Below are 24,970 nucleotides of genomic sequence, written 5' to 3' on the forward strand. Positions count from 1 at the left end.
TCAGTGGTAATGTCATTAATATAAAACCAGATCTCTACTTTACATGAGTTGTCACCACAATATTATTCATTGGGGGGACAGAGAGAAAGAGAGAGAAAGAGAGAAATTAGATGTTCAAAAAATCCTACAGAACCTCCTCAAGTTGCATACATGTTCCTCATAATTTATATTGTCTCTGTCTATTCTCCATTTGAACACAGTTTTGTTAGTGAGTTTTCAAATACCTAATCTGAATCATTTATCTGATGGGCCTTTGGATCACTAAACATTTCTTTTTTAACATTTAAAATACACAATTAATTTGGCAACACAACACTATTCTAATGTGAAAAAGTCCTTTTACTGAGGCAAAATAACTGAATATTATTTAAAGCAGAAATGTCAGCCCTGATTGTGCAGTCAGATCCATCAGAACATAGGAATATAGAACTGGCAGGTATCCCCTGAGTCAATGAGTCCAGTTGCTGCCACTGAAGGCCACTACATTTACTTCTGTTCATGGCATCCATACAGAGAGATCCCTGAGAATATATGGTTCCCCACTGACTTCAATGGGACTCTGTGATTATGTCTGCACTGCAATAAGAAACCTGTGATGGCAAGTCTCAGAGGCTCAGGTTAGGGGTTGAAAAATTTCAGTGTAGCTTTTCAGGCTCAGGCTGTAGCCTGGGCTTTGAGACCTACTCTCCTTGTGGGGTCTCAAAGTCATGTTCAAGTACATGGCTGGATGCCTACACTGCAATTTTATAGCCCCACAGCCTGAGCCTCGTGATACTGATTCAGCTGACCAGAGTCAGCCATCCGTCTTTTATTGCAATGTGGACAGGTGGCTACCAGAGTCACCCCATGCATACTTGATCGACAGGTCAGGGCCATTCTGTTAACCCAGCTTTTAAGTCAAGCATCTTCCATCAGGCTATATGTATCTTTTGGGAAGGTCAATGTGTTAACTTAAGGAGAAAGTAAACATTACCCATATACACAGTGTGCTGCTGAGACCAGCCATTCATCACTGAGGAGGGAAGCTCCACATGTAGGCCTATCCTTAAAAAACAGTGAGACTACCCAAGGCCAAGCTCCTTCTTTGGCATCACTTCCACCTACAATCTTTCCATTGATCTGCTGGGTTATCAGCTGTTTTCCACAAGCTAGAATTAGTAAAGTGAAGAGAGACATGGAATTAATCTATGCCATATTTCAAGATGCAGACAAGATACAAAGTTCCAGTTTGGAACTGGATCTGATCTTCCTTAAAGTTCTAGCGTGGTTTGGATATCTGCTTTTTGTTTCTTCCCATCGTACGTTTAAATATAGAAACACTTAAAGATTATAACTATTCCTGCTCTATGAAATTAGTTTATATTTTACTGCTAAAAACTTTCAAACAATATACATGGAGTTTATAGACATAACGATTTGATTTTTAACATGGAATTTTCTTAGGAAATATATGCTTACGTTTATCGTTGCATTGCAAATACATCACCAGATTATTGAGACACTGTTTGCTAGAAGGAAAGCACAGAATGAATGTTAAAAACACAGATATCTGTAGGCTAGCTGACATTACTTGGGTAGGTTTAAGTGCACTTTGGCATCATTATAAAACTCCTTTTGCATATCAAGTTTATTCTAAAGGAAAATGACAGTGTTAATGTGCTGTCATTTGACTGTACTAGGCAATGCTTGAATGTAGGTTTCAGTTATAATACACAAAATAGATATTGCACATATAATTATCTTTTGCTGGACTGCTGATTGAAATCTGAGCATATTATAGAAATAAAACTATGCTAATCTTTGGGCGGGAAAAGTAATTTACTAAAATTTTGAATCCAATACAAAACTGAATTGAATATGGATTTTTTTTGCTGTCTACTTAGGTGTTTTCAGGAACTTACCACTAGAGATCAGTGTAACCAAAGAATTAAAAAAATATATTAGTCTGATCTCAGTGTAGCTTTCATGGAGCTAACACTGCATTGTAGAATATGTAGAGAGACACATATAAAGGCTTAGGAATTATTTAGAAGAGATATAAAGCCAGAAGCTTGAAGAGCACAAGGCTACAGATCAAAACTACTCAAGCTTTTCTGACACCCAGAGGTTTTAAGGTTATCTTCATCATTTGTAATGAATCTGAGCATCGAGGACAGTACCTGTGCTGCCAATTAAATCTGACATACAAAAATATACCAGGAAAGAAAATCAAGGGAGGACTAGTTTATCCTACAGTGTGTTTATTAGATGAATCAGAGTATATAGCGTGATTATATACATTTAGCTGTCAACATTTTCCTATGAAACAACATCATACACTCAAGGTTTGTAATTCAGAATTAGTGTGTAGTTTTCACATTACAAACATCTCCTATTTTTGGTGTTACATATTACCCCCAGTTGTACTTTACACAGGAAAGCTAAATTCTTCAGTTTTTACTCAAACTCCCACTGAAAACTCATAAGCCCATGTAAAACAGCTGTGCATTGAGCTATCTGGCAGGGAAGAGGAATAAGCTGAGTCAGAAAGGGGTAAAGGAGAGAATGAACCTGCTCCAGCAGGATTGCATAGTAGCTAGGAATTTTTGCAAATGAGCTCTGATTGTCATGAAAAGAGGGACTTCAAACTGATGGGCCTCCATCTTTAGATCATGTTGGAGCTGTCAGCCTGGAGATTGGTTTGGGTCTGTTTATACTCATTTTCTATTCCTCTGGGTGCCAAATGGGTAGCTGAGGTGCCATTCCCCTCATGTTGGGTGAAATTTGTCAGTTGAATCATTTATTAGGCAAAAAATGCAGTTTGGACCAGCCTAGAATTATTCCTGAATTTGGAACAAACTTGCCAAATGTTTTTGTCCAAAACAAGGATTTGGGATTAGTTATAATTTGCTAAATGACCAGAAGAGAGGGTGATTTCACCTCTCTACTACATTTTAACCAGTGTTTATTGCATTCAGGTGAATCCAGTTGTCCTCAGAACCTGATAGGAAGAAGGAATTTGAACTTGGGTCTCACACATTGTAGAAAATTGCCCTAACCATTAGAACAGCTTCAGTAGAAGAGCTTGAAACAACCCCATAGCAGTGTATCCTACATGGATTCACTAGGGTACTCCCCTGAAACATTGGGGAATGTCTACTCTATGGCTGTGTCCAGACTCAGGGTTTTTTTCGAAAGTTCCTCTTTCGAAAGAAGGCGTTCTTCAATGTAAATAGGGCTTCTTCGAAAGAGAGCATCCAGACTCACTGGATGCTTTCTTTCAAAAAAGCAAGCCGCTTTTTCGAAAGTTCAACGTGCAGTCTAGACGCTCTCTTTCGAAAGAGGCTCTTTCGAAAGTATCTTTCGAAAGAGCCTCTTTCGAAAGAGGCTTGCAGTCTAGACATAGCCTATGGGATAAGATCAAATTAAGATATGTGACTTCAGCTATGTTAATTGTGTAGCTGAAGTCGAAGTAACTTAACTCAGCTTTTGGTGCTGTCGACACTGCAGGAAGTCAAAGGGGAACACTCTCCCTTCAACTTCCCTTACTCCTAGGGGAAGTAGGGTTACTGGCATTGGCCAGAGTGCCCCTCTCAGTTCAAACTAGCGTGTCTTCACTAGACTTGCTAATTCCAACACTGGAAGATTACAGAGGCAGCTTCAATCTTTTCTGTAGTGTAGACATAACCTTGGAGATCTGCATTCCAATCCCTTTACTACATCTAGCAGAAGGATGTGTGTGGAATTGAACATGGGTCTCCTACATATTGTATGAGCACCTTACTCACTGGTATAAAGGTAATAAGGTAGGCAACATCACATATTTCCCTTCTCCTTACCCCTCTTATTTCCTTGACTATCATTTGAAAAAGCCTCTAGAAATGAAACTCTGCATTCTATTTGGGATCAAATGAAATGTCCTGTCTGACACAGAATTAAACTTCTCTTGATTTGTTCAATTTGCCAATTTTTTTTAGAATTTTTTATCCTGGTTTGAGTTAAGCGAAAATTGTTTTTCAATCTTTTGCAACTGCCAGTAAAATGAAAAATCCAACTTTACTTCTCCTCCTCTCCCCCTGAAACATTAGGGAGGCCCAGTGCATGCCGACTGCTTCCCCTGCATTATTTCCAGAAGGTCCATTTGTCACACTGGATATAGGAGTTGGCCTGGCAATAAATTCTATGGTGGTGGCAGCAGATGACTTTGATATCTGCATGAGTTTTATCCTTCCAAGATGCTTTCAGCAGAAATATGTCGTGCTGCGAAGCTTGCCACACCACAGAGTTGCGTAGGAACACATCTCACCAATGCTTCTAGGGCTCGGATATGGTCCGATGCAAATGTTAGCCTCAGGTTCAGCCTTAGGACAAGGTGAACAATGTGGCTGCTTTGAGCCCTGCACCTTCAGGGCCTCACACTGCCCAGTTCCCACTAGGCCGCCTCTCCGCTTGCTCACTTTCTTGACAGGAAGCCTTGTGGCCTGCAGCACAGCCAACCACCTTGAACCCCACAAACTCTTTAAACAGGCTGGCTATCCTGTCAGGAAGCCAGTGTCCCGTGTTTCTCAGATGTAAACACCAGTTTTATCTCTGAGTCCTTACGCAGTCAAAACTCCCATCACCTTCAGTAAGAGTTTTCACTGGGCAAGGACTGAATGCAGTGTGGGATATGGCATTCATGAAAAACACTGCCCAATCCTCCCCTCATTCTGTAACAACAACTTCCGTGAAACTACATAATGGTAGCGTATAATGGTATCCCCACAATAAAGTGACCCTTATCAGATGTCCAACTGATAAACAGAAAAGGAATCTCTTTGTGCAGTAACGATGCAGTTAAGCTGAATGACTTTCTTTTCCTCTTGCTCTACTCATTTTTAGTGTCTAACTGATAGTAACGGAAGACATCTTTAAATCATAGACTGTTCTTGAAGATCCCTCATGACAAGACTTGTTTAGACATACATTTTATTAAAAAAAGAAAAATAGCTTTTAATGAGCCTCCATTACTTTAAGATATTTTCTTTCACCACCAGTGAGACTGATAAATATTTGATTTTAACAGGGTAGAATTAGAACTGAAAATGTATCAATCAGCTTCCAGCAGGAAAAAAAAGAAACCTCTGCAGCAAATTTAATATTCTCTATAGCTTTACCACTGTGCAATATGGCTCATAAGTGAAGCCTACAAGAGTATTGATGCATCCCATCTTCAATCTAGTCTCAGCAACTGAGCAATTATATGGTGATTTTCTGTGTCAGCGCATCTATCAAGGTTCCAGGAAAATGTAACTGTTAATGTGATAGGACTACTAAGTTTCCTTAGCTCCTTTAAGGCTCTGCTTTAACTGAAGTGTAAACTATCTTGCCAGTCAATGGTAAACACCTCTCCTTTTGTAGGTGCATCTGAAGCACTGGCACCTTTTGTGAATGTAATTCTTAGCAACTATTAAATTCAGAAAACCCACACAGACCTAATTTTATTTTTGTTACTATCACTTGCTTTAAAACATCTCCAGCCAGGAAGAGAGGTCAGGCTTTTTTGTTTTCCAGATGGCTATTACATTTGTATCACTCTATGTTCTTGTTAAGTGCTGGTGCCAAACCACCAGTTTTCAGTAGTTTCCTAACTATTTAAATGTAATATGAAAAGTGTTGTGGACTATAGTATAGGACATTGAACTGGGATTGGGAGATCTGGGTTTTTCTATTCTTGTCATCAATCTGAGCAATAACCATGGACAAGCCACCACACTTCTCTTGATTCTTCATTTTTAATTTGTTAATGATACTTACCGCCTTTGTAAAACACTTTGAAATCTGTACATATATGCTGGAACTATGGGTCTGGCAGTGCTATTGCACACCTGGTTTGAAGTACAGTTTGGACCTCCCTGGTCCAGCACCCTTGGGACCTGAGTGGTCCTGGAGAAGGGATTTTGCCAGACTAGGAGAGGTTATTTATGTCCCGCCTGCCACTGGCCTCCCAGCCTGGCTCTGCTCCTGGCCTGGCCTCTTGGCTGGCTGTCCACCTATATCCAGACCGGCTGCCCTGGCACTGCATTGCACACTCCCGCCGCTGGTGCTCCCAACCGTGCTGCAGCAGCACCAGCCCACAGTCCCAACAACGGGACTCCCAGCTCCCCACGGCAGACTGCTGCTCAGTCATCGGGGTTCCCAACTCTGCCAGCCCTACCCAGCAGTTTTGGCCCCACTGCTGGGGCTCCTGGCCCTGCCAGCCCTACTGCAGCAGACAGGTGCCCCACCAACAGGGCTCCTGGCCCTGCTGTGATAGACCGCTGCACCACTGGAGCCCGCTGGTGTTCCGTCCGCTCTGCCACCACCTCATCTGGGTTCCTGCACAAGGGCTCCCAGGGCTGACCTCCCTACAAGTTCCTGGCCTCTGCAGGACTCCTGCCTCTGGCCCGCCATTGGGTCTCTCTAGTCCAGCAAGATCCATGGTTCTTCTGGGCCACAGATGTTACCTGACCAAGGAATCCTGGTTGAGAGAAGTTGAATTTGTAGTTTTCATTATATAGGGACTTTACAGTTTGGTTTAATGGCTCTTAGCACCCACATTGCAAAAATTGTTCCAGCATACCTAGATCTCTGAACAGTAATGAAATGAAAGAACAGTACTATTTATTATTGTAGTACCAAGAACCCCTAACCAAAATTGTAACATACAAATACATAGGCACAAACCCTGCCCCAAAATCTTACAATACACAACACAAATTAGGGGAAGTAGAGGCACCAAGTTGTGAAATACTTGACCAAGGTCACACAAAAAGTCCGTGGCAGAATTAGAAAAGAATGTAGGTCTCCTAGTTCTCAGTGCAGTGCCTTACATACTAAATCACACTGTCTGTGAGCAAAACATTTATTATATACATTTTTATTTACCTCCATCATAACTGTGATCCTTACAGTGGGAAAGATGCATTGATACCTACCTTGGCATAAGTATTGTGCTCTGGTTAGCTGCTTTGGTGATTTTCACAAATGGCCCATTTCCAGTAGATGACATCGTTGATGATGTATTCATATTCCTAGCAGGAGGAAAAAAGTGAGACATTTTAAAGATACTCATTCTGTCTCTCTGATTGAATAACATTTTTAAAATGATTATGTCCATAGTTCACCTTGTAGTACTGCTTCCTAGAACAGTGGATATTTATTTAAATATTTTTGAGCTTTGAAATTTAAAAGGAAAAGTACTGAAGTAAACACTAATTCCCCATAAAAACCTTCACTTTGATGAACACTTCCTGAGATATTTCATTTAAGATGCCTTAATGACATTGAAAGGTCCAGATTAATGATTTTAATGACAATGAGTTATTAGATTTCTTTTTTTCAATGCCACCACTCAAAGATAGTACACTGCCATTTTTAAAAGATAGAATGCTACATTTTATTATGTAATGTTCAACAATAGTCAGTTGAAACTTGTTCTGTGCTTTGGAGGGAAATAACCATCAATGTTAAGTATACTGGGCTTTACAGAGCAAATAGAGGTATAGTCTGTATAGAGAACAATTTAAAGTCAAAGGACGTGGTGGAGCTATTTATGAATATTTTTTATTAAAGTGAAAGTGACAGAGCCTAACGACACATTAAGAATAGAAGAGACAATACCGGCAGGGACAGGAATGAGTAAGCACAAGTAAAATATGATTGTCCAATTACTTGGGAGGCCAGTATGTATGTTTTGGTGGTTGGAATTTTTTTTTCTAAAAAGCAATGTTTTTAAACCTGACCATACAATAGCATACAAAATCCTTGCCCACTAAGGAATTCCATCTGAGCAGAAAAGCAGTGCATTTATTCTCCATTAGCACCTGAGCAAAGTTAGGATAATATACTTCCATTCTATTCTGAAAGCATCTTACATGCACTTTGCAGTGGGATAAGTGCCTACACAGGATGCAAGACAGCAGTAAAGCAATTCTATAATACTTATGTATCCAGTTGGGAGAAAACTGTAATCCTTAATATGAAAGTCAAATACTCCCAAACTTATGGTAAATTCTGATCTGAACTCTGTTTTCCTGAGACAATTTCTGTAGTGACCTAAACAAAAGCCCATTGAGCTGGATTCTCCACATCACACCAGATCCATGCCAGTGTCATTTTATTGAATTTAATGGAGCCAGGCTGATGTAAAAGTAGTATAATGGACTTGAAGACTGAGAGGATGTCTACACTAGCCCCCTAGTTCGAACTAGGGAGGCTAATGAGGGCGACCGAAATTGCAAATAAAGTGCAGGATTTAAATATCCCACACTTCATTAGCATGTTCCCGGCCGGTCGCCATTTTAGAAATTGACTAGCCCGAAGTAACTGCCCGTGTCTACACGTGGCAGTGAAACAGGATTCTGAATTAAAGCCCTAAATCGAATTAGCTGCTATTCCTTGGGTTTACCAGCTAATTCGATTTAGGGCTTTAATTCAGAATCCCGTTTCACTGCCGCGTGTAGATGTGGGCAGTTACTTCGGGCTAATCAATTTCTAAAATGGCGACCAGCCGGGAACATGATAATGAAGCACGGGATATTTAAATCCCGTGCTTCGTTTGCAATTTCGGTTGCCCTCATTAGCCTCCTTAGATCGAAGTAGGGGGCTAGTATAGCCATACCCTGAGGTCTAAACAGAAAATGCCCTACATTCTGGAGAAAATTATCTCTGTTTTCAATTCAAAATGCAATCTTAGTAATGTGGATCTACTCTTAGTTACAAGTCAGTTCAAACCAACTTGCTTAAAAAGCAATCTGAATACATCCACATTACACACCCCATTTCATTGAATACAAGAGGACATGCACATGGTGATGCAGGTCATATGTGCCCTGAAAAGTTTCTGTGAAATCCTGGGCAAATTGCTTCAGTTCCGTACCTTTTAAAATGGGATAATAGCATGTCCCTATCTCACCGGAGTGCCAAACACTCTGCCCTTCTTAACAGTGGTGACTATGGTTCAGACAATATCAGATTCTTAGGTATCTAAATTGTTACACAGTACAGTAATAATATTTAGGCTGGGGACAAGTGGGAACCTGCAGACAATGGCTTTAATACCAATGAAACTGGAACCAAGCACTTACTATGGGCTTCACTTGGGTGAGAAGTCTTTGGTCCTATTGATTTTCTGATTATTGGTAGTGAGTATTGTTCAGGGATGCGTGTGGTCTCTGTAGCTCTGAGTACAAGTATCTGAACTCTTTACTGAATCTGTCTCAAGCTGATGGACTCCTCTTTGCCTTTCTTCTACTTGCCACACTTGGAGCCTGCACAGAATTCCTCATGGGACCTCAGGTCTTCTTGTGCATTGATGACTGATACCTTCTTGAAGGTTTCCTTCTCACGTATTTTTGCTTAGAGGCATATGTAGATGAGGACTTTGGCACCATAGCTGTACCTGGACCCATGGTACTGCCTACATCTCTGGTGACCAAGATGTCAATGTGGATTGGGTACTAACTGAACTGAGAGGTCTATGTACAAGGGGGCTCTCTCCAATTCCTGAAGTTGGATGTAGAGCTTACTCCATCATCCGGAGTTTAAACTTAATTTTGCTATTTTGGGGAATCCATCACAGTAGAGATCTTGCACCTGTTTGGGATATGACTATTTCCCAAACAACAGATGTACTGGAAAGCCTGTCATTTATCAGAATAACTTCACAACAGGAGAGACACCTCTTGAGTCCCAGGTGAATCCTAGGCATTCTTGAGCAAAACTAATGAAAATTTAACCCCTTGAAGGGAAAACCTTCTAACTATGTAACCTATGAATACAAAAGGGTTTTTTTTTAAGAAAGAAAAGATAAAATATAAGGGAACAATTGTTCTAGCAACTATAACACTATACATTTGGGAATTATAAGGTGCTTATCTGAGAAAAAGCTAATTATTAGAGAATATTCTCAGTTGTCTCCATCTTGGGCCAAAGGGTGGTAGAGAAGGAACCGAGGATTGTTCATCTGTGTAGGGCATGTGGATGTGTGGAATGCATGAGTGGACCAAATGGGCACTGTTACCAAAAATATCTGCTCAAAGGGACAGGACTCAAGAGTGCTGAAGTACAGCATCTTAAGAAATATTATTTAAAGAAGAACTATCAAATCTTAACACGATGAGGTTTGTTTTAGGATAGGGTTTGTTGTGGAATGGCATGCCTAATTTGCATATACAATTACATCAGGTAATTGTACATACAAAGTGCCATCATGATTTGTTTATCCAGGTACTCGATATTTACAAAAATGAAGTGATTGTTCTGGCAAAAACAACACACATTTTCTCAGCTACTGATGAAAAATGAGACCCCAAGTATTTTTTACGGCATCCTGATCAGGTTGATTTGTGAAGTTTGTTTATTTATCATAAAAGCCCTTGCAGCTATCCCACCTTAGTATTCCTGTTCGATCTCAGAAGCCAAGATTTCACCTGGTTAATAGTTGGATGAGTGACATTTACTGAAAACCTGCTGGCTGCAAGAAATAGTGCTTGTTATTCAGTGGTGGTATGTCCACATAGCAGTGTTATTTTGGAATAATTAATTCCAAAATAACAGTGCATGGTTACACTACAAGCCTTTATTTCGAAATAATGTCAAGCTGGAGGACTTATTACTCCAACTCATGGTAAACCTCATTTCTCAAGGAGTAAGGGAAGGAAAAGGAAGTGTGTTCTTCCTTTGACTTCCAGCTGTGTAGACAGTGCCAAAAGCTGAATTAAGCTATTTTGACGTAAGCTACGCAATTGACGTAGCCAAAGTTGCATAGCTTATTCCGATTTTATCCCTGCTGTGTAGATGTACCCTGGGGGCTCATCTACACTGGCCCCTTTTCCGAAAGGGGCATGCTAATTTCACAGGTCGTAATAGGGAAATCCGCGGGGGATTTAAATATCCCCTGCGGCATTTAAATAAAAATGTCCGCCGCTTTTTTCCGGCTTTTAGAAAAGCCAGAAAAGAGCGTCTACACTGGCCCCGATCCTCCGGAAAAAAGCCCTTTTCCGGAGGATCTCCTATTCCTACTTCGAAGGGCTTTTTTCCGGAGGATCGGGGCCAGTGTAGACGCTCTTTTCCGGCTTTTAGAAAAGCCGGAAAAAAGCGGCGGACATTTTTATTTAAATGCCGCGGGGGATATTTAAATCCCCCGCGGATTTCCCTATTATGACCTGTGAAATTAGCATGTCCCTTTCGGAAAAGGGGCCAGTGTAGACGTAGCCAGGGGGTGCCTGTGATATAATGAGAACTACTCTGAGGTTGAGACTAAAATATGTTCCATTAACTGCATTAAAAGTGTTGAAAGTTATAAAGAGCAAGCAGTATCTTCATGATCTTGCCACACAGAGAATTCCAATGCACCACTGACGTAAGCCATATTTAATTTTAGAGTTATTGGGCTATAGGTGATAGGCCAGATTTTGTTTGTGTCCCTATTGTATGGAGGCTGCATGGAGCAGATCCTCTTCTTGGATGAAAAAGGGGAACTTAGGCCAGTGAATTATGATAGACTGTGGAATAATTTCACTAGGGAATTGGGAATATACTTTTGTCATAAAACTAGACTGGACAAAGTAACAGAAAATATTATGAAGGGAACAATCTGCTACTGGCAGGAGGTTGGACAAATGACCTAATAGGTCTTGTATGTCTTTGATTTTATTATTCAATCAGCCCATACCACTTTACTGAAGTATTTGCCCAGCAGCAGGACCCACACACAGCTTTGATGGGGAGGTCAGCAGTTACCTAAGTTCGGTTTACTATACTATAGTAGGTCCCTTTAAGGAGTAAGAATAGAGTTCAGGAGACCATCTTCTAACTTCTCAAGCAACAAGGATGACAAAGGAAGTCAATTAAGTCACACACACACAGAGATAAGAAAGAGCTCAACTTCTTTTCCCTTGGAAGTTTGATTCCAGATAAAAACTGTCCTGAGGTCACTATCAAGGGAGTTGAATGTAAGAACATTCAGTCCTCTGACTTACTCCTCTTTGCCACTGTGGGAAGGAACAGACTTTTCTGTTTTCATCGGTGGTTGGTCTTTTTCCTTCAGGCAATATGTCGAGGTGGGCAGAAACCAAGTTTCCCTGTGGACCTTGATTGCTGAAGCTTACTCTTTTGAAAGATGTTCCTGCTTCAGAAGAGAAGCAGCAGCTGCCATCTCTCTTGCCTCCCCGCTGCACTATTGAGATACATTTTTATATGTCCCCTTCTTTGCAATATCCCTTTCAACATTTAAAAATAAGTATTTTATTTCCAGACTGCCTGCCTGCTTCCTTTTAGGGAATTATTCCCTCTTTTTGCCCCTTCTTCCCCAGTTTTTCTAATGCAACTGAAATTATCATTGCTTTTCTCTGAGCACTTCTGCCAAGCCAGAGCCAAATCATATAAACTACATTATTGCTCTTTTTGTGGGTTCCGTCTTCCAAAAAGAACAGTGGTTTTATCAAACTTCTCTAGTCATAGGGTGAATTTAAAACAAAGTGCAAAATTAGATATTTCTAGAACTGGTCAGGTCACAGTACAAGCTTTCATGAACAAAATCTTCACTTTTTTCATTAATATGTCTAATTGTGACTTTTGACTTTTTTGACTGTAACTTGGCATATCTTTACCATTCCTCCTTGCTATTTTATTTGAGTCCACAGCACTAACACTGGCTAAAAGGTGTATTGCGACAATACTTATTATTTTTTATTATACTACCATTTCTACTGTACTGAGGAATAAAAGATAGAAATGATATTTCTCTCATTTCTAAAGCAGACAGAGCTTTCAGAGGAAGAAGTATGCCAAATGGCTAAGCAGAATTATTGAGAATCAGGCAGACTCATAGATTCCCAGCTCTGCCAATGACTTAGTATGTGAGTGTAGGCAAGTTTCATAACTTTCCTCTATGTTCCTTCCTCTGTAAAATGAGTAAGACAAGATACTTTGTGAGGCTTAGTTATTATTTTCAAATCACTAAATCAGGGATACACCCTGAAGTTCATAACTATTTTTATACAGTACTTATATAACAACTCTCTGTGAGTCAAAAGCATAATTTAGAATTATGCCTAGGGCCCTCAAACTAAAACACAGACCACTTCTAAGGGTACATCTACACAACAGCTTTATTTTGGAATTACTGACATTATTTCAAAATAACATTTCAAAGGAAGTACGGGAAGTCGAAGGAAAAGTGTTCTTCCTTTGACTTCCTGCTGTGTAGACAGCACCGAAAGCTGAATTAAGGTATTTCGACTTAAGCTATGCCATTGACATAGCTGAAGTTGCCTAGCTTAATCCAACTTTAGTCCTGCTGTGTAGATGTACCCTAATTGAGCTAAATAAAGGGCATGTCCACACTGGAGAGTTATTTCAAAATAACTCCCCTTATTTTGAAATAAGAAGGCGAGCGTCCACACTACTAAAACTGTTATTTCGAAATAATGGGCTTATTATTTTGAAATAATAACTCCTGCTTGTGAAGAGGAATAAGCTTATTTCAAAATAGTTATTTTGGGAGTTATTATTCTGAAATAACATATTTCAAAATAACTTGGTAGTGTAGACATAGCCTAAGTGACTTCATTATCTGACAACAGTGGCAGGTTGTTTCTCAAGCAACACTTAAAGGGCATGTCTACACAGCAACATTATTTTGAAATAACTTAGTTGTGTCTACAGGCAGTTATTTTGAAATAATGTCAAAAAATGTCAAGCTGGAGGACTTCTTATTCTGACTCCTGTAACCCTTGTTGTATGAGGAGCAAGAGAAGTTGGAGGAAGAGTTCTCTATTTCAAAATAAGTGCTGTGTAGACCATCCCAATTTCGAAATAAGCTATTTCAAAATGAGCTATGCAATTGACATAGCTCAATTTGTGTAGTTTATGTCAAGTTAAGCCCTGCTGTGTAGACGCATTACTGAACTCAATGTGAATTTTTTTGGAGTAAGCACTGCAGATGGATCTGAAGATAAAAGGCACCATGCAAATGCCAGTAATATTATTAGGACTGATCCTTGTCATTTGAAGAAAGACTAATCCTGAAAAACTATGGAGAAAGACTCAGATAAAATACAGCTTCAAAAGAGAGTTTAGTGGGTACAGAACAACTTAAAACTTAATTTTTTTAGAACTTGATTTGAAAGACAAACAACGTAAGAAAAGGAATCTTTATTTTTTCATGTATGTCTTTCCAGAGAAATCTTAGACCTCATCTACACTAGTTACTTTGCTTGTTATTTCAAAATAACAAGCAGAGCGTCCGCACTACCAAGCCTGTTATTTCGAAATAAGGGGCTGATTATTTCAAAATAATAACTCCTGCTTTCCTTGGGGAAAAAGCTTATTTGAAAATAGTTATTTCAGGATTTATTATAATGAAATACATGATTTCAAAATAATTTCTTAGTGTAGACATGCTCTTAGGAAGACAACTCCGTTTCCTCTCTGCAATTCTTACACCTAAAATTGCTGAAAATAAATTATTTCTGCATTTTTTGCAGACAACTCTTCTTAATGTCTGATAATATACTGTATGGGCTTTTGTGGGACTATATGAAAATTTACCAATACCTATAACATATTTTACGTTTCTTTCATGAAATATATGATTGGGTTCCTTTTTTCCACTTAGAGGTGGGTATAAAATGTTACTTTTTTGACAAAAACAATAAAGAATATTGGAATGATGAAGCCTTGGGAGGTTCATTATAAAAAAGTGCTATATATAACATTTAGAGACTTTGTCATGCCACAGAGATTTGGGTATGAGACTGGAAATCTCATAGAAAAAGGTTTCACATGAGATTTCTGGACTTTCTGGTTTTGGTCAGGTGAGGAACTAACAAGATGGAGACTGCCTTGTTGGCAGTATTTTAGTTTATCCAGTGTTTTATATTTCGCTAAAACCTGGAAATAAAGGATGGACTTTTAATAACTGGCTTAATGACTTCTAATATTGTTTTCCAAACCTCAGAAGAATACCATGCTCCACAGACATATTCATGCTTCCTTTTCTGGACAGTCCTGAAGTTAGGATCATTGGGCTGGAAAGGTACATCTATATTGCAGAGCTATTTTGGGATACTGGAAGTATCCTGAAATAGCTATTCTGCATCTATTTAATCTATTTGAAATAGATTTTGAAATAATGGGTGGCTTATTCTAATGTCCCGGTAGCCCTCATTCCATGAGGGTTATGGGACATTTCAGAATAGTGAATTATTTTGAAAAACACTTGAAATAAGTTACACAATTTGCATAGCGCAAATTGCATAGCTTATTTCGAGCTAAGAGTGCTGTGTAGACACACTCAAAGAAACCTCAGGAGGTCATTGAGTCCAGCCTCTTGCCCAAAGCAGGGGCAACCCTAACAAAACCTCAAGCTCTGGGCTCATCCAGAACTTCTCGCCCTTAAGGTAAGAATCATACTCCCATACCAAAAGGCAACTAGTAAAGCACAAAGTTTTCATACCCAATATATTTATAAATGAAGTACTGCAAAGACAATAAACATTACTTACCCTAGTCCTAATGCATTACAAACGTCATTTGAAATCTGCTCACTCCAATAATCTGCACATGCTATATACCATTTATTCTCAATCCTGAACTGTACCAATCCATTGACACTTAGAGAACCATTAAACAGATGTACTGTGGACAAAAACAGACATATGGATTGGCAGCTAGGTTTATAATACTGAGATGTAATAGACAGCAAACCAGATTCACTAGAACTGGTACAGGGAAGTGTAAATCACATGGGCTAGCAGTAATGAGGAATCCTGAGCCCCAGTGGTGACATAACCCACTAGCATTTCAGACATGGAAGAGAGTTTTAGTTTACATCCTGGGGAGCTCAGGAATCTTGTCAATGGAAATTAATGAGTTGATGTGCTGAATCAGCAAATTCTCTGACCAACCTACACAACGCTCTTTATAGGCTGGCACCAGCTTCTTTTTCAAACCATTGTGTAATAATGTAGCTACCCAATTTTCATTAAAAGCAGTTGGAGACTAAATTAAAACCAGAATGGACCAAAAATTCTAATTTTCTCTGTCCAAGAAATTCTGGGATTTCAACATTTACTTTCATTGTGAATTTGGACTAAAAGTTGAGACATCAATGTTTTTCACAAAGCAAAATAGACGCTGTAATCTGGCTAAGCAGCCCTGCCTCTAGTGGAGAAGGACAGCCTGAAAGACTCCAACCAATGACTCTGATTAGGAACTACTGCCACTCAGGCAGATGAAAATTATTGTCAGCCTGACCAAAAATGAACCATTGAGTTTCAATGTTCCCAATGGGGAAAAAAATCAACATTGTTTTTGTTGCAACAACAACAACAACAAAAAAATCTGTGGAAACTTCTGATTGTGCAGAAACCTCATTTTTCCTAAAAAAATAAAAATAAATAAAAATTATACCTAAATATTCCAACTGGATCTAACTAAAACATCACACGGCAGAACTTTGAGAATGTCCTGCTCACATAGCAGAACTTTGAGAATGATCCTTCTGGCAGTCATATTGGTGAAATACATCATTACAAAACAGAGCTGATGATGCTTAGTAACTAGTGACTAGCAAACATCAAAATTCAGGAGACTTATATAAACAGAGAAAACATTAGAGGCATCTACACTGTCTGGATAGGTCCCTTTTCCTCTCTTCTGTCTCAGTCAGATAAGTTTGCCTTTCTTTTGACTCCAATCCTCTCTTCCCCTTAAATTTCCACTTGAAGTTCTTCAATTTATCTTCTCATTAATTACAGTTTGTCAACTCCAACAAGCTGCTGTAGCCCTTGATTCATATATGACTGTGACAGAGCGCAAATGCCCTGCCACCGATCGGGTGCCATGGCAAGGAGCTGCGGCCCCCTGACTACACCCCAGCGCCCATGCAGCGCATGCTCACACCAGACACTGGGCAGTTTAAATGCCGATGGCATGGCAGATAGAGGGGGAGGAAGTCCACTGTGGGTGTTCAGGGAAATGCTTCCCCCCTGCCCGGTGGAGAACTGAGCAAGCTGCCAATCCGGGATGGAGGCTGGACTTGGCCACCGGGTGAAGAACCGGCAGTGGCCGTCAGACTTTCCAACGACTCCTCAGCAGGCGAAGTGGCCAGTGACTCCCAGAGTGACACCCTTGACCTGAGTTCACAAGGGTGAGTGTGGGCACAGTAGGAAGAGGCCTAGGGTGGGCATTGGCCCTAGTGGTTGGTGGGTTGTGGAAAGGAACACCCCCCTTCCCCAACAATAAAGGGTCTGAATCATAGACCCATAGGGACCTGGGCTTGGGACCCGGAGGTGACGGAGGGCCTGGGTCCCCCTACCATGCCCTAAGGGAGGGTTCAACAGGGTACTGAATGGACTTGAGCTGAGTCCTGCGGTACGTGACAGAGACAAACTTATTAGCTATCCCCAGCAACCCAGGAGGGCAGTGGACTGGACAGGGCAGCACCTGTGGGAAGGACAGGGAGAACTGTAATCCCTGCGAAGGGAGATGGCACTGGGAATAGGAGGCCTGAGGGGCCAGAGTAGAGCCAGGTATGTGCAGGGTAGCGGAACGTCGGGGTAAGAAGCATTGGCTTCTCTCGGGCCACAAACGTCCCTCCCGGAGGCTAGAGTAAGAGGGAAGTTCAGCCTGAAGCGACTCCCAAAGAGCGATGGAAGGTGTCGCAGAGGGCCACCCCCCTGACAATGACTCTTAATTGAATCTCTTATTGGTAACGTTGATAATGGATGCAGGGAATTCTGATACCAGGCCCCAAACATCAGCTATTCTCAGTCTTCAGTATATGATGGAATTTCCTTAGGTGATAGAAGCCTTAGAATTCATTGCCTTTTCTGTGACCCTTGAGAAGCCACTAGAGTATTGAAGATGGCAGTTAGCTTAGTTTGATTGCTGTACCTGATGAGACCTTGAATGAGTTTCAGGAAAATTAGGAAAAAAAGTGGGAACTAAAAGGTAGCCACTGACTTTTCACTTCCTTGACAAGTTTAGTCTGAGATTAAGGTAAGTTTTTGGGTTTTTTGTTTGTTTTGGTAACAGCTCACTCAGAACAAGATGTCTAACTTAATAGATACTGTTAAAGCAATCAGTGCCAAAAACATCTCTTTGGGAGAAAGTACATAATTCTAGGGCAGGAAGTAATTGCTTTATACTTATTTTAAACCTACAATATAAATGGCCAAAGTCTTTTCCAGCCATTCTTAGCTATATAATTATATTCACAGCTTTTCCTGTAAGAAGAGGCTGCAGGTCAGTTTCTTTTATGAAATCAGGGGAAACAAAGACAACAGCATTCTCACACGCAAAAAGAACACACTGAAATAATGGAGAGAGCCAAATTCTACTTTTAGATGCATGCACACAGTTCCAGTTGAAATCAATGGGAGCTGCCAGCACATATCCAAGACTTGGACTAACAGGTCTTCCTGAAACCAACCACAGGCAACTCATCTGTGTCTGAGCCTAAAAGCCTGCCCTAACCTGTATGTTGTCTAGAATACTTTGTCAAAAATATCAGTTTCATTTTTGCCAGACCCAATATGATTCTAAAATAGCTTTTGCAGATAAATTGTCATTTGGGGACCATTATTTCCATTTTACATGAAATAAAACTATGTGCTGTGCATTTCATTTTTTTATCATCTTCACAGATGGTAGCATTACAGCAGCTGTTGCTCTTGTTGTCATGGAAACCTGTACATGCAAACAGCTGTGAAAAACAGTTTTAATGCTGCTCCCACAGCTGTCTGACAGATAGAGAGAGAGAGAGAGAGGCCAGGCAAGTTCTATGGTGTCTGGCATTGGAGCAATGGTTTACAATTAGTAATCGTTCTGAGGTATCCAGCAGTTGGACTAGCTTTCTTAGATGAGAAATCTATCTGTGTACCATGGGAGAATTAGCTATACAGCTGAAAAAGAATATCTTCCTGCCATTTTAAGTAGCTCATCCTTGATGAAGACACTTCCAGATTTTGCAGGGATATTTGCCATTATAAATGCAGTGTCATGGAATGAGTCACTTTGTTTCTTTTGAGCCAAACCTTAACCTTATATATATTAAGTATATATATAAGTAAAGAATCTCTAACAATTTACACCAGCTTGAGGGTATGTGTCTTTACATTTGTTCTTTCTTTGCTGGTTATTTATTTTGATAAAAAAGTAATAAATACATTTTAAAAATACCATTATTGAAAATGCATGTATTGCTCTTTGGGTATGAAGGAATCAACACTTACCACACTCTGTTTCATCAGAGCCATCTTTACACTGCAAATGTCCATCACAAAGATTATCCAGGGGTATACATTCCCCACTCCCACACTGATAATCTTTGGGTCCACAGGGTGCTGCAGAAAGATTTGGTTAGTAAAGGAAACAAAACCATAATTACCCGGTAAGAGTAACCACACAGATCAAAACAGTGGACACAGTGATGAAATGAATGGGAGCTCTTTATTGGTATCTTATTTTTATGGATGCACAGGCACTTTCAAAATTAATTTATACAAAGAAGTTGAATGGAAATAACTGTATAGTAATATCTCTTGGAGTTGTTAATGGTGTTCTATGGGTGAGTATGGTATGCAGGAGTGAGAAAGGAACAAAGATCATAGGTGACATTCTGGTCCCACCAGATCAGCTGACTTGGGGTGGTGGGAGAGGAGCAAAGGTGGCAACTGCCCAAGGGCCAGGCCTCCATCGCTACCAGTGCACTAGTGCAGCAGTGGTGGTTGGAGAAGAATTGAGGAGGGGGAATAGGAAGAAAGAAGCACAGGTGAGCTAGCATGTGATCTGGCGCGGTCTACTGAACAATAGAAGGTTACATTCCTTCAGAATATACATTCCTTCAGAAGGTTACATTCCCTCAGAAACAGCTACATTTGTTTTCTCTAGTTAATATTTTTTATTACATTTCCTATCCTATTAACAAGCTTGTTTTGCTTCAATTTACTTTGCTTTTCAGGCTATGATGGCAGAAATTGTATAATTTTTCTTAAGGTGAATCAGTTGTTTTGTCATTTGATAAAGTGATATAATACCCAATTAGAATTATATGAACATATATCTGAAGTTTGAAACAATGTTGATTAAAAATTGCACATTATATGCACAAGAAGATTTTTGGTTCAGATTTTCAAGTGTTTAGCAGCCATAATTAGGGTCACACTCACCGCTCTTTTAAACCACTTTTGCAAAGAGCTGTTTATTGCCCTTTCCCAGTAAACACAAAGTTCTGGATTTTTAAAGGCACCTAAAGATATAACTAGACAATACCTAGTATTTTCAGGAGGGCCCAGGCACCTAGCATCCATTGATTTCAAAGGCACCTAAATACTTTTGGGATATGTCTAGACTGAAAGCTTCTTTTGGAAGCTTCTTTTGGAAGAGATCGTCTGGAAAACCTTTTTCCAAAAGAGAGCATCTACACAGCAAAAGCTCAATGAAAAGGCGATCTGCTTTTTCAAAAGATAACGTTCACATTCATTGGACACTATCTCGCATTTCAGTTGTAATTACTATGAATGGAGTGGCTACCAGGGCATCCATGCTTTTCCCTGGAGACCTTTTCTTTTGAAAAAACACTCTTTTCAATGTCCACATACTCCTTTTTCTGAAAAAGCTTTTCACGTAAGTGTAGTTTTTGTGGAAAAATGGCCGTTTTTCCCCAAAAACTCTGCAGTGTAGACATACCCCTGAAGAGGGAGTTAAAAGCGTAGGCACTGCTGAAAATCTATTTGCACTGTTAAGCACCTAAATATCTTTCAAAATCTAGCCGATAGTTCCAAAATAAGTATTTTACAAAAGTTGCCTAAATATAGCCCATGATGGTCCAAAATGAATGACAAGGAGTTACGTTGACTCTTGGGTATAAATATAATTTATAAGAGCTGGCAACTTTCCATACCTTTTATTTTTCTAAAATAAAAAGAAAAAATATGGTAAACATGAAAACATGGAATCAAATTCTGCACTAAATTCAATAATATTGCATAGGGAGTGCAAAATTTGGCTTCATTTAATACCCTATTTAAATGAGTTCCGGTGTACATGATCAGATAATCCACAGTTTAGACCAATTTGGTACATGGTGCGATTGTCAATCCCAGTTTCATATAACTTTTTTCTACACTCTTAACTTTATTTGAGCGTATGTTTAAATTCAGCATGTTGCATAGTTTACTCACCAGGCATTCCAAGATTATAACCAGTTGTAAAATTTGCAAGAAATCCTTTCCGAGTTCCAGATTTGTCAGTAATGAAGAGCACTGTCATCTGGTTTGTGGTAGAGTAGACATCTGGAACGGAGTTTTGTCCTGTATAGACAGCTATTCTTGAGGAAAAGATACGTACATTTCAGTAATGTGTTAGATCAGTAGTTCCCAACAGCCGATCCATGGACTGGTGCCGGGCCGCAAACCGCTGGCTTCTGGGCCATGGCAGCTCTGGGGGCAGGGCCTGGGATACACCACCCAGCACCTTTCCTCCTGCTGCGGCTGTTGGGAGAAGCATATTCTGCCCTGCCTCTCAGCCAACCACTGTGGGGCAGGAGCAGGGTCTTTTCCTGCACACGGATGAGCAGTTCACTGCATGGCAGGAGGACCACATGAATTCCAGCATGGTAGCCTTAGAGCAGTTGTGTCCTGAGCAGCAGCACTAAGATGGTGGCTGAAGGCAGTGCAGGGTTAGGTGGTGGTGGTGGGGGGGTGGCACTGGGGGTTCTGGGGATTAATCTAATACTGAGAGACTCTCGAGGTGGGGATAGTATTGGGGAGCTCTAAGAGACGGGGCTCTGGGGCAAGGCTAATGCTGGCGGGTTCTAAGGGTGGGGAGCTGGCACTGGAGATTTTAGAGGTGAGGCTAGTAATGGGGATCTATAAGGGCAGAGCTAGCATGGGGGGGAGCTCTGGTGACAAGGCTAATATTGGGGACTGGGTGCTGGCACTGGAGGAGGCCCTGGGTTGGTTGCAGTGCGGCTCTGGAAACAGGAGGCTGACACTGGGCAGGAGTTTGCGTGCAGGGAACTCTGGGATCAGTGGCTGGCACTGGGAGGGCAGTGGAAAGGTGGGGGGATCTAAGGGTTAGGGCTGGCACTGAAGGGAGTCTGGGGGTGGCAGACTGGTAACATTTATTTTCACATTTGCATATTCATTATTTGGATAATGAATATGCAAATAAAATATTCCTGGTCCACCAAAAGTTTGTGAATGGGTTTTCCAGTCCATGTTTTAAAAAGGTTGGGAACCACTGTTTAGATGATCTTCATTTAGAAGGATGCCATAGGATGAACGATATTAGAAACTCAAATTAAGAGCAAGCAACATAGAATCATAGACTATGTGTAGAACAGTGTTTCTCAACCATTTTTTATAAAGTATTTTTCAAAAAAATATTATAACTACCCCCACTTACTTACAGTTTTCAGATACACCATTTTTTTCTACCATTGCAAGACATTTGTTTAAACAATTTAATTGTAGCCAGGAGGGCGATGAAATTTTTGGTTGTAAAAAGCACAATAATAATGAAGAACTATAAAACTTAAAACAAAAATTCATTTTTCTCCAAATTTCAGTCATGTTGACGTACCCCCCCAGATTTCTTTCAAGTACCCCTAAAGGCACTCATGCCATTGATTGAGAAACACTGATCTAGAATACAAAGAAAAGTCAGGAAAAGATACACAAATTGCAAAACACAATTTGCATATCTTTTTCTACTTTTCTTTCAAAAGAGGCTTTTCCAAAATTTGGCACGTCTACACGGTGCCAAATTTCAGAAAAACCAACAAGGTTTACAAGGATGATGAAAGAATGTGTCCACTTTTCCAAACATTTTTTGGGATGTGTTCCTTGGACGCGTTCCTTGGATGTGGCATTGCTTTTCCAGGATACCAGAGGTATCCCAGAGAAGTGTTGCAGTCTACACATAGCCATAGGTTAGAAGAGATCTCAGGAGGTCATCGAGTCCAATCCTCTGATCAAAACGGGATTAATTCCAACTAAATCTTCCCAGCTTGAAAAACACTAGGGATGACAATTTCATCACCTCCCTAGGTAACTCATTCCAATGCTTCACCACCCTGTTAGTGAAATAGTTTTTCCTAATATCTGATATTAAACCTCCCCCACCACAACTTGAGACCATTACTCCATGTTCTGTCATCTGTGACTACCAAGAACAGCTTCATTCCATCCTGTTTGGAACCCCCTTCAGGTAGTTGAAGGCTGCTATCAAATTAGTCTTCTTTTCTGTAGACTAAATCAGTCCATATTCCTTTGCCTCTCCCCATAAATCATGTGTTCCAGCTCCCTAATAATTTTGGTTGCCCTCTGCTGGATTCTTTCCAATGCATCCTCATCCTTTCTAATAATGGGGGACCCAGAAATGGATGCAATACTCCAAATGGGGCCTCACCAGTACCGAATAAAGCCATTCATTTTCTTGGCTACAAAGGCATATTGTTTACTCATATATAGCTTCTCATCCATTGTAATCCCCAGGTCCTTTTCTGCAGAACTGCCACTTATGCAGTTGGTCCCCAGCCTGTAGCAATATTTGGGGTTCTTCCATTCCAAGTTCAGGACTCTACATTTGTCCTTGTTGAAACTTCTCAGACTTCTTTTGGCCTACTCCTCCAATTTGTCTAGGTCACACTGGACCCTCCAGCATATCTATCTCTCCCCCTAGCTTAATGTCCTCCGCAAACTTGCTGAGGGTGCAATCCATCCCCACATCCAGGTCATTAATAAAGATGCTGGGTAGCAATTATTTGCAAGCCCCCTGCATCTTCACAGGTATTTATAACAAGCATGGTATATATTTTAGTGCTGACACATTAAGGGTATGTCTACACGACCCTGCTAGTTCGAACTAGCGGGGTAATGTAGGCATACCGCACTTGCAAATGAAGCCCGGGATTTGAATTTCACGAGGAGTAACGGTAGTTCAAACTAGGAAGCCTAGTTCGAACTACCTAGTTCGTGCCCCGTGTAGCCGCGCTGCACGGGGTTTGAACCAGCGGGGTTTTAAAAATGGCGGTTCCCCGCTTATGCAAATGAAGCCCGGGAAATTCAAATCCCGGGCTTCATTTGCAAGTACGGTATGCCTACATTACCCTCCTAGTTCGAACTAGGAGGGTAGTGTAGACATACCCTAATATAGCAACAGAAGTGTAGATCCTGTCAACATTTACATGTATGCTGAGCTACACTGCATTTAAATTTAAAGCATGTGAATATGTCTTGATAAGATCACAAAGTAAAAATATTCTCATGTCTTCTTGTTAACTTCCAAATATCATGGATCATTCAAAAATATAGATAAAATTTAGAGACAAGTATCTCCTTTTCTGTTATGATGATCAGACCACTCAAATCATCCTTGATTTCATTCATCTTATAATTCAATTATATAGTACTTGCCTAAAAACAAAGAATTGTTTCCTCTTCCATCTCTGATTTCAACTACATCATAGATATCTTCCAGGTAAAAATATTGAAAATGAAGTTGAATGTTTTTCCCTTTTTCAGCATTTAAATACCATATACCTGGAAAACAATAGTAATTCAAACCAACAAAATCAAATAAAAAAAGACCACATGCTTTGTATTTTGAGTATTTGCATGTTGATAGTCATGAGGGAAAAGATCTTGGGTAAAATTTTCAAAAGCAGCTAAGTGATTAAGAAGCCTATATCCTATTATGACCTTTCTATGGAAAAGGCCTTTGCATCTTGGCATGTACTGAAGGGAAAGATTTGTTTTACAGAAAACAAACAAATTATATGAACAAATTGCATACCCAAGAGGCATAAGGATCTTGTGCAAAAAGGGGTTTTTGCGCAAAACGGACAAGTCCACATTGCATGTTTTTGCACTAAAACCTCTTGCACAAAAATGGATCAGAAGAGATTATGCAAATGAAGCATGAGAAAATGCTAATCAGGGCTTCATTTGCATTGCCT

General features: G+C 40.2%; 1 protein-coding gene across 1 annotated transcript in view; it reads right to left on the bottom strand.

Moving 5' to 3' along the window:
• The window catches only part of TMPRSS15 (transmembrane serine protease 15), an 89,664-nt gene that overhangs the window by 11,040 nt on the left and 53,654 nt on the right, over positions 1–24,970 (bottom strand). Inside the window, exons 15-21 of the mRNA XM_006128840.3 lie at positions 24,429–24,554; positions 21,192–21,332; positions 19,242–19,352; positions 15,510–15,642; positions 6,936–7,031; positions 1,459–1,508; positions 974–1,148 (exon numbers count right to left, since the gene is read on the bottom strand). Of these exons, the coding sequence (XP_006128902.2) occupies positions 974–1,148; positions 1,459–1,508; positions 6,936–7,031; positions 15,510–15,642; positions 19,242–19,352; positions 21,192–21,332; positions 24,429–24,554 (832 nt within the window). The remainder of the gene's footprint in view (positions 1–973; positions 1,149–1,458; positions 1,509–6,935; positions 7,032–15,509; positions 15,643–19,241; positions 19,353–21,191; positions 21,333–24,428; positions 24,555–24,970) is intronic.

Source organism: Pelodiscus sinensis, chromosome 1 (assembly GCF_049634645.1).
Source record: "Pelodiscus sinensis isolate JC-2024 chromosome 1, ASM4963464v1, whole genome shotgun sequence".
In the NCBI taxonomy this organism is placed as follows: Eukaryota; Metazoa; Chordata; order Testudines; family Trionychidae; genus Pelodiscus; species Pelodiscus sinensis.